The 9,888-nt window shown below is 48.4% G+C and overlaps 1 protein-coding gene across 1 annotated transcript in view; it reads left to right on the plus strand.

Moving 5' to 3' along the window:
* The first annotated feature begins 3,802 nt into the window (after positions 1–3,802).
* The window catches only part of PTGES (prostaglandin E synthase), a 16,320-nt gene continuing 10,234 nt past the window's right edge, over positions 3,803–9,888 (plus strand). The window contains exons 1-2 of the mRNA XM_007944233.1: positions 3,803–3,931; positions 7,312–7,394. Of these exons, the coding sequence (XP_007942424.1) occupies positions 3,803–3,931; positions 7,312–7,394 (212 nt within the window). The remainder of the gene's footprint in view (positions 3,932–7,311; positions 7,395–9,888) is intronic.

The following is a 9,888-nucleotide window of genomic DNA, read 5'->3' on the forward strand; positions in this document are numbered from 1 at the left end:
AGGAGGGTGAGCTGGAGTAAGCCACACTGAGGCTTTAGACCCAGCAGCTGCCCTTGGCTCATGGTTGTGGAATTGTGATGGGGAGCGTTTGTGTGTTTAATATAGTAAAGTAACACTGTTCAGAGATACATCTCAGTGAGTTTTTACATATGTCTCCACCTGTGTAAGCACCGCCTAGGTCAAGATAGAAAACTTTACCAACATCTGGGAGACATCCCCTCCTTGTGGGGTACAGCTGGAGGTTTTGTGCATGACTGCTATATCTCCATGGTCCTCAGGACTGGGTCCACAGTGAATAGCCCATTCCCAGTCCTCTGCACACACCTTCTCCTCTGTTTTACCTTCTCACAAAGCAGGGGTCACTAATCCTGTTTTACAGATGAAGAAACTGAAGCTCAGAGTGAAGTACCACCACCATGACCACAACCACCCCAAACAATAGCAGCAGCTACCCTGGACTGAAAGTGGTTTTAGGGGAACTTGGCCAAAGATCAGAGAATGCTTCCTTATCCTTGCCAGTTCCTGACTTAACTGGTTCTTTCCAGCAAATGGTGAGGAAAAGATTCCTAACATGGAGTACAGACATCAGCCAGAAGGGTTTCCCTAGGAACTCCTCTTATTTTTGGTTCATGGTAACAGTAAGTATTAACCAGTTCTTTGCCCATGCTGGTTTCCCAGCCTCTGATGGCGAAGTTTTGATCTTGTTGTTCTAGAAGACCAAGCAGGCTGAGTACTCCCACAGTCTAAGGACACACATACACTCTCTCATATACACACTGTCTCTCACACACACCCTCACGCCTACATTCACACACATACACATACCTTCTCACTCACACACACACACACACACACACAGAGTCTTCTCCCAGCTGTGTCTGATCCATGACTGAGGGTGGTATGGCCAGCAGACTCCAACCCCATAAATGAGTTTTCTGACAAGGAAGACATTGTGTCCCACAGTTCCCCTGTGCTGGGGGCACAGAGAGGTAGGCATCTTCTATTCTCAGAAGTGTTGTCAAAGAGCAAGCTTGCACAGTTCTTCCTGACAAACAGATCAAGCTAAAACATGCTTCAGGGCATCTCATACTTTGTATATCCCATCCGTTATCGTGGCTTATCATTTATCTTTTAGGGCTGGGACAGCCTGGCCTGGCAGCCCATGATCCAGGAATATGGGTGTTGACTTATCAAGCTCATGTTTTGTCCAGATAAAGGAGGCTTGGCACATGGTCAATAGGGGAAGCAGCATCCCCCTCCTTCCACTGCCCGTTGCCCTGACTTCAACAACACAGACAGGGTTTTCTATGACTTTTCTTCCTGGCAAGCATGCTAGGTAGTGTTACTGGGGTCTATGTGACTCTGAGCAGGGGTACTTGCCTTCTACTGACAAAGAATTGAACAGGAGAGGCAAAATGTCCACATGAACCAAAATTTATTAAAGAGAAAGGAGAGGAGAGGGTCTCACAAGGGAGAGACAGAGAGAGGCTCTCACCTACGCTAGCCTCTGGTCTCTCACCAAACAAAGGATTTCCTAGGGTTTTTAAAAGGTTTTAGGCAGGAAGAAGGAATAGGTGGGGATTTGTGGGGGAAAAGGTGGGGTTATGAAAACCAGGTGCACATGGAGGAGATAGCCAAGGTGGATTCCATCGCAAAGGTTGTTGGAACAAAGATGGAACCTGGTACAAAGGCTGCTGGGATGTTGCCATGGCTTGTTCTGGGATGTTGCCCATGCATGATGTCTCTGGACCCTGGTTTGAGTCCCAGCAAGGGATTCCTGCTCTTGACTGCCTCTGGTGAACGGTCACGTTGTCAGTAAACTTGAATTTTACTGAGCATGCTCTGCACCTGGTGAGGTACTTGAAAGACAACTCCCAGGTTTATCATTATTTTACAATAGTCAAGTTTGTAGGGTCTATGAACTGTAATTTATTATCTTGCCTAAGGGCCTGGTTTGTTAATCACAAACAGTTCTCTGTAGCGAGCAGCAATGTGGTGGTCCGCCAAAAAACTATTCCAAGAATACTGAGTCAGAGGCTTGTTTGACCTGGCTATCAGATTACCTGCCCATCTCAGCAGGGGTCATTATTCCCATTTGGAAGAGGAGAAAACTGAGGCTCAGTGACTCATACTGATGGTGGGCCTACTGTGTACTAGGGTTTTATCATTATGACACTTAGACATCACTCCTTTTAGTTCTCTCAACTGCTGTGGGGAATGATTGCCTATCAGCTGCATTATACAACCAAGAAAATGGGCTCAGAGAGAAATTGCTTGCACAAGGCCACACAGCTGCTGAGGGGTGCCTGCAGACTGGCTCTGGAGCGCAAGGCTTGTGTCTGTCTTCTGGCCAGTCCTCTCCTTGGTCTCTGCTGCTTTCGGCAAATACCATCCCTAAGGGCCTAAGGAAGCAAGAGTCTTGCACAAGATCTAGGGTGTCTGACAGCAAGAGGAGGGTTTTGAGGTGAGAGATTCAACTACTTTTAGAGCACAAACTCTTCATTGATGTTTTCCATTGAAAAATCAGTGGGTCTTTTGGAAGATCCCATAATGAACAATCGAACCATTTGTCTGGGCAAGTGTCTCCCAGAAAGGAAAAGTGATGTTGAAGATGACAGTAGGCTAGTATATGGCTGCTGTAACCAATCACTACAAGTTTAGTGACTTAAAATAACATGCTTATTGTCTTACAGTTCTGTAAGTGAGAAGTCCAGAATTCCTTTCCCTGGGCTAAAGTTAAGGTGTTAGCAGAAGTGGTTCCTTCCGAAGGACCAGAGGGGACAATCTGTTTCCTGGTCTTTTCCACCTTGGTAACCAGAGGGCTCGCAGTTCAAACTCACCAGCCGCTCTACAGAAGGAAGATGGGTCAGTCTACTTCCCTAAAGATTTACCGCCTTGGAAACCCAGTGGGGGTTGCTGTGAGTCGGAGTCAACTCAATGGCATTGTGAGTGAGTGATAGGCTGCCTGCATTCCTTGGCTCATGGGCCCTTCCTGGATCTTCAGAGGGAGCAGAAACATCTCCAACTCTTCTTCCACCCTTCCATCTTTTCTCTACTTTTCCTGTCTTCCTCTCATGAGGACCCTTGTAATTACCTTGGGCTCACCATCCATCCAGGATTATCACCCTATCTCAAAGTCCTTACTTAAAGCCATCTGCAGAGCCCATTTTGTCATGTAAACTAACATCTTCACAGATTCCAGGGATTAGGACAGGGACATGTCTTGTGGGGGGAGGGTCATTATTCAGTCCACCACAGATCTCAAAGTTGCAATATTACAGGTATGTAGGTATGGCTGAGGTTCAGGGGTCCAGGTTGAGTGTGAGGGCAGGTGGTTTGGTTTTCTTGTCCACCACCTGCCCCGACACTGGGGGAGGTGGGCGTAACAGCATCTGCATGTGGGAAGGGGCCACCAGGTGCCTGGCCTTGTAGTACCCCAAGAAGGCAGAGTGCATGGCCATTAGCCCCATTTTACATTTGAGGAAACAGATTAGGAATTTGAGAAACAGATTAAAGATTTGCCAGGGAGGGTTGGGCCCGGGGCTGTGTCCAGGACAACCTCCAAGCCCAGTTAGTCCCAGCATCTGGGAGCAGATTGCTCCATCCTCTGCCGTGAGAGGCCAGGGCCTCTGAAGAGGAGGAGGGGGCTGGTGGGCCAGCCCTCCCTCTGGGACTGGGCGGTGCTGATCGCAGAGAGACCTCCCTCAGCGCTCTTCCCGCCTCCTCCCTGGTCTCCCACAGGCAGGCGTGCTGGGAGACATTCACACCCACGACTGCTCCCGGATCTCCGGCCCCGCTCACGATGCCTTCCTCCGGCCTCGCGATGATGAGCGGCCAGGCGCTCCCGGCCTTCCTGCTCTGCAGCACGCTGCTGGTCATTAAGATGTACGTGGTCGCCGTCATCACAGGCCAAGTGAGGCTGCGGAAGAAGGTATGGGCGCCTCGGGACCAGGCATGGGAAACTTGAACGGGGCTTTTTCAGGGTCGGGCTGTGAGCTGGGCGCCGCTCTCCATTCCTCCTGGGTCGTTCCCCTCCTGTCCTCGGTTTCTGATCGGCCCACCCTTTTTTGCCTTTTCTGGTTTAAGAGCATTTTACTCACCCGCTGAGGCCCCAGGTGAGCTCCTGGCACGAGGCTGGACGGGCTCTCTACGGAGCGCTGTCTACTTTCTCACGGAAAAGTAGGTACGGGAGGGTGGAGCGTGGGGAACGTGACAGCATAAAGCCCCGAAATTTGGGTGGAGTGGAAACTGGTGAAAGAGGAGCCTGAGAAACCTTTTTAAGTGGAAAGTCCCAGCTCCCCCCCGGTGAGCGCTCAGACCCACTGCAGCCTGCAGCGCCCAGTCGCAGCCAGACTCCATCGGAGTTTTCGGGGAGGAATTTCCCCACAATAACAACAATAAAGAGGCGGAGAGCAGAGGCGAGCAGGGCCAGCGAACAGGGCGATCTCCTCCAATGAGACGCAGCTGGGGATGCACAGTGGTAGACCTTGGGACCAGGGCGAATTGGCTGCTGGAGTCATACCCCTGAGGTTGCTGCTGGCTGTTAGTCTGGCCATCCTGTTAGAGTGCAGAGAGGACCCAGGGGGTGCCTGGAGTAATTAACATTGTTGGCAAGCTGCACTGCTGATTCCTCCCTCCCTGGTATTTTAATAGAGGAATCGTTTCTGCAAAATGTACCCCTTTTTCCTCCTTTGCCCATTTCAAAGACAGGGTGAGGCTGGCTCCAGCATCCCATGTGGGGTGGACACTGAGGAGTGGGCATCTTGGGCTCACCCCTAGCGCAGATCCCAGTAGGATTAAAGGCTGTCGGGGTGAAAGGATGGCCACCTGGCACCATAGCACATTGCCTTGGCCCACCTCGGCATGTGGCATCCAGGCATCCAGCAGGGACAGCTGTGTTCCTTCATTGAGTCCTTCCCATATGCCAGGCACAGAGCTGAGGATTTAATCCCCACCACCACCTTCAGGAAGGAGCTCTGCTGGTACAGTGGTTAAGGCATTTGGCTGCTAACCAAAAGGTTGGTGCTTTGAACCCACCAGCCCCTCCATGGAAGAAAGATAAAGCAGTCTGTTTCTGTAAAGATTTATAACCTTGGAAACCCAGTGGGTCACTGTGAGTTCGAAACGACTCGATGGCAGTGAATTCATTTTGTTGTTTTTTTTTTTTTTTTTTTTTTTCATTTTTACTGCCTCCAGCAGGCATATACACCTCATTTTCTAGGTGAGGAATCTGGGCTCAGAGAGGAGAGACATCACTGGGGAAGTGATGGACCAAATATCTGGTTTCAGAGCTCACTTAGTTCTATAAGGGGATGGGGTTCTGAGCAGCGCTGTGCTGTGCTGTGCTGTGCTGTGTGGGAGCCAACAGCTTTCATTTTAATGTGAATTCAAGGAAGGGAGGAGCAAACCTGCCCAGAGTGCCCTTCTGCCTGGTCAGTGGGGAAGTGGCAGGAAGAAACCTCCTGTTGAGAGTTCCTTACTCTCAGTGTGGCTCTGTCTTGTTCTGCTCTTGGTTTTCAGAGGCAGCCAGGAAGGACTTGGGCAAGCAACACAATAGGAGGTGATGGGTGCGGGCTCTGTCTTCCTCCCCCCACCACCTATGACCTTGGACAAGTCTGGGAGCTCAGTTTCCTCACCTGTAAAATGGGGATAACACCACCTTCCTTTATTTGGAAGGTATTGCCAGACTGCTGGGAGAATTCAATGCCAGGCACATAACAAAAGTATTAGTTCTTGCTGTTGTTGTGTGCCATTGAGTCAATTCCAACTCATACCAACCCCATGTGACAGAGCAGGACTGGCCTATAGGGTTTCTTAGCTGTAATATTTATGGAAATAGTTTACCAGGTCTTCTTCCTGCAGAGCTGAATTGCAGGAAAGCTGAGCGCTTAACTGTTGTGCCACCGGGGCTCCTTTTGTTAGTCCTTACTACCTATTAATAATTTAAGAGAACAGCAGTAGTCACAGATCCTGCCCTGGGAGTGCATCCCTTGCTCCAGTGAGAGGTTGCTAGGGCTCTTCCACCATGGCAGGCTGGCTCCTGGTCGGGCTGACTGGTGTTGAGTTCTGTCTGCACTGGTGAGCAGCCCTGCTGGACAGTGGACTCCAAAGGCAGGTGCTCCCTGAATGCTGAGGCCCTTTTTAAGGGTGTCACGGGTTCATGGACTGTGCGTAGGGCCATCAGAGTTGGTGCATCACCAACAGAGAAGTTTTGGGTGTGTGGCTTTTGATCCTGATCATGCAAGACAGCCAGCTCCAGACTGCAGTCACCTGTGGGACAGGGCAGGGCAGGCCCGCCAGGCAGGACAAACCAGTGTTCGAGCAGTGGATGACGCACGCTCATGGTCAGAAGCAGCAGGGTTTGGCTATTCGATGAATAATTTCAAAAAACCTTCTGCTGAGATTCAGGTTCTGCAGTGGAGCTGGGGGGTTGGCTTTGTCCAGGTGCCAGCAGGGTATGTGGGAGCATGAGAGATGGGTGTGGGCTTTTGATGACCTCTGGGTGACCTTATGTCACTGGCTTCCAATGGGAGAAACTGATGATCCATTGATCCTTGTCAGGGGCTTCTCCAGTTCCCTCCTTGACTCCTCACATGATGGAGCGGCTTCACTTTATCCTGAGTTTAAGGTGAAGAAGTTGAGGCACAGGGAAGTTCAGAAACTTGTAGTTACTCAGTGCAGAGCCAGGGCTCAAGCAAGTTCAAGCCTTCTAGTGTTGTTAATGTGAAGTCCATATTCTTAAAATGTTTCCAAAATCTCAGTTGACCTGCAGCTTCATCTTGGGCCCCTGTCCTATACTGTCTGTCTATGCTCCAGTGACACTGGCTTTTCCAGTCTTGAGACATATCCAGCTTCTTCTGACCCCAGGGCCTTTGCTTGTGCTATTCCTTCTGCCCAGAATGCTTGCTCCAACATTCCTTTTGGCAGATTAATGTCAACACATCTTTCAAACCTCAGTTTAAACATCACTGCCTTGAAGAAGCCTTCTCTGACCCCCTAGACTCAACCAAGTTCCCAATGAACATTCTCAAGGCCAGCTTTGTCTTCTCCTTCGTAACACTTACCACCTGTAGACTTCCATGGTCCTGGGTGATTCCCCATCAGACTGGGAGCTTCATAAGCCCTGGGACAGGAGGGTCACAGTGAGCCTCCAGCACTTGGCAAATAGTAGGAGCCTGTGGATGTTTGCTGAATGGACATGTATGAGTCACCAACTGCCTTGCCTTGTAATTGCTGTTCGTAGACAACACACTGACCCGGGGGCCAGGCTGGTCATCTTGGGAACAGTGACTCTTAGCTGATGTATTTCAGGCTTTCGCTAACCCCGAGGATGCCCTGAGACACGGAGGCCTCCAGTATTGCCGGAGTGACCCTGATGTGGAGCGCTGCCTCAGGCAAGTACCATTGAGTCATGGGCCTGGCTATGGCCTGGCCTTTTAGATTCTTATTCAGACACCCAAGGGGCTGAGGTTGTCTGCATTCCTGATCCCCTCAGGCTATGTTAGTTGATTGATTGATTTAATTTCTAATTAATTTTGAAAAAGTAGTACATGATCATACACAGAATGACAATGTTAAGAGAGGCTATTCCTTATAAAGTCTGCCCCCCTCTCACTCTAACCTCCAGTTCTATGCTCTACCAGAGAGAGACTTTCTGCATTTATAAACATATGTGCTACACTTTTTTCCTTTTACCCCAAAACAATCACCCTGAACTGTGCTTTTCCACATAACAGAGATTGTTTCATATCAACTCATGGAGGGGCCTCATTTATTTTATCAGTGCTATAGAATTCATGACTACTGTGAATGGGCGAGGAGCTCTGGTAGCATAGTGGCTAAAGCACTTGACTGCTAACCAGAAGGCTGGCGGTTCAAACCACCAGCCACTCCTCAGAAGAAAGGTTGGACAATCCTACTTCTGTAGTGATACTGCCTCGGAAACCCAAGGAGGGGTCGCTATGAGTCGGGGCCGACTCGACGGCACATAACAACAACAACAACATGAATGGGCAATCTACTTCTGTAAAGATTTACTGCCTCAGAAACCCGATGGGGGTCGCTATGAGCCAGAATTGACTCAATGGCAGTGGGTTTAGTTTGGGGTTTATAGAATTTGTGAAGGAGATCGGGTGGCATAGTGCCTAAGGCATTTGACTGCTAACCAGAAGGTTGATGTTTCAAACCCACCAGCTGCTTCGCAGAAGGAAGATGGGACAATCTACTTCCATAAAGATTTACTGCCTTAGAAACCCAGTGGCAGTCACTATGAGTTGGAATTGACTCAATGGTAGTAGATTTGGGTTTTTTTTTTTTAGAATTTATGATGAACAACTTCATTGAATGGATGAACCATAGTTTAGCTGACCAGTTCCCCTCTGAAGGGCATTTAAAGTCTTTCTAGTTTCTCTGGAATCCTGAGTGGAGCAAATTGTTAGCACTGTCAGCTGCTAACTGAAAGGTTGTGTGTTCAAGTCCACCAGAGGTGCCTCGGAAGAAAGGTCTGGTGATCTACTGCTGAAAACCTTAGGGACCACACTCTAGTCTGGCACACATGGGGTCGTCATGATTGGAATCAACTCAGTGGCCACTAGTTAGTCTCTCCCTGTTATGAACAGGGCTGCACCCAAACCTCTCACACATGCCTTTATGTATTTGTGTAGGCAGAGCTGCAAGCTGCAAGCTGCAAGCTAATAGAACAAAATATTGTCAAATGGTGCACAATTCTACATTGTCCCCAGTGGTGGGTGAAAGCCACTCCCCATGGCCCTGCCAACTCAGTGTATGTCTGATGGATGGAGCCCAGCCAGTGGGGTGGGTGAAAAATCATGTTACATTTTAGCTTTATTTTGCATTTCTTTTATTCTGAGTAAGGTTGAACATCTTGTCATATACTTAACATCCCCCAGTCAATGAAAAGCAATTTATCTTACTATGAAAGTCAGAAATACTCAAGGCAGACACTTTGGATAACGTTGAAACTACATAAAGGAAAATAAAGGAGAACTAGTCACAGTCTGATTACTGTTCCCATTTTGATCTGTCTCCTCTTTTATCATCGATGTCTAAATATTTTTCATACAATTAGACAGGCATTGTCAACCCAGGTTGGGGTTCTGCTTTTTTTTTCAGTTAGCATTATTTCATGAGTGCTTTCCATGTCAATTAATATTACTCAAAAACAAGTCTTAGAAAGTGGCTGCCTGAAATTCCATCAGAGACTAGACAGTACGCTGGTGGCTGGAGGGGTGGGACAGGGGACAAACTCTCACATAGTTCTCAACGCATTCCTGTGTGTCACAGGCAGAAGTGGGTGAGACTCTGTCATCTAAACAATAGAAATTCTTTTCTGAAAAGAAAGTCTATTTCTTACAGTTTTATTGGCCATTGAAAATAATAAACATACTTGTGGTTTAAAAGATTGTAGAAATGTATATGGTAGGGAGTGAATTTCCTTGCTATGCCACTCTTCTACTAGAACCACATATACGTATAACATATATACATGTGTGTATATATATATATATAGAGAGAGAGAGAGAGAGAGCACACTCTGGTGGCGCAGTGCCTAAGGCATTTGACTGCCAACCAGAAGGCTGGCGGTTCAAACCTCCCAGCCACACTATGGAAGGAAGATGGGGCAATTTACTTCTGTAAATATTTACCACCTCGGAAACCCAATGGGGGTTGCTATGAGTTGGAATCAACTCGATGGCAGTGAGTTTGGGGATATATATATATATAACTCACTGCCGTCGAGTTAATTTGACTCATAGAGATGACTCCTTGGGTTTCCGAGGTGGTATCTCTATGGAAGTAGATTGCCCAATCTTCCTTCTGAGGAGTGGCTGGTGGGTTTGAACTGCCAGCCTTTTGGTTAGCAGTCAA

This window comes from Orycteropus afer, unplaced genomic scaffold (genome assembly GCF_000298275.1).
Source record: "Orycteropus afer afer isolate SDZICR_OR568_19922 unplaced genomic scaffold, OryAfe1.0 scaffold00123, whole genome shotgun sequence".
NCBI classification, from domain to species: Eukaryota; Metazoa; Chordata; class Mammalia; order Tubulidentata; family Orycteropodidae; genus Orycteropus; species Orycteropus afer.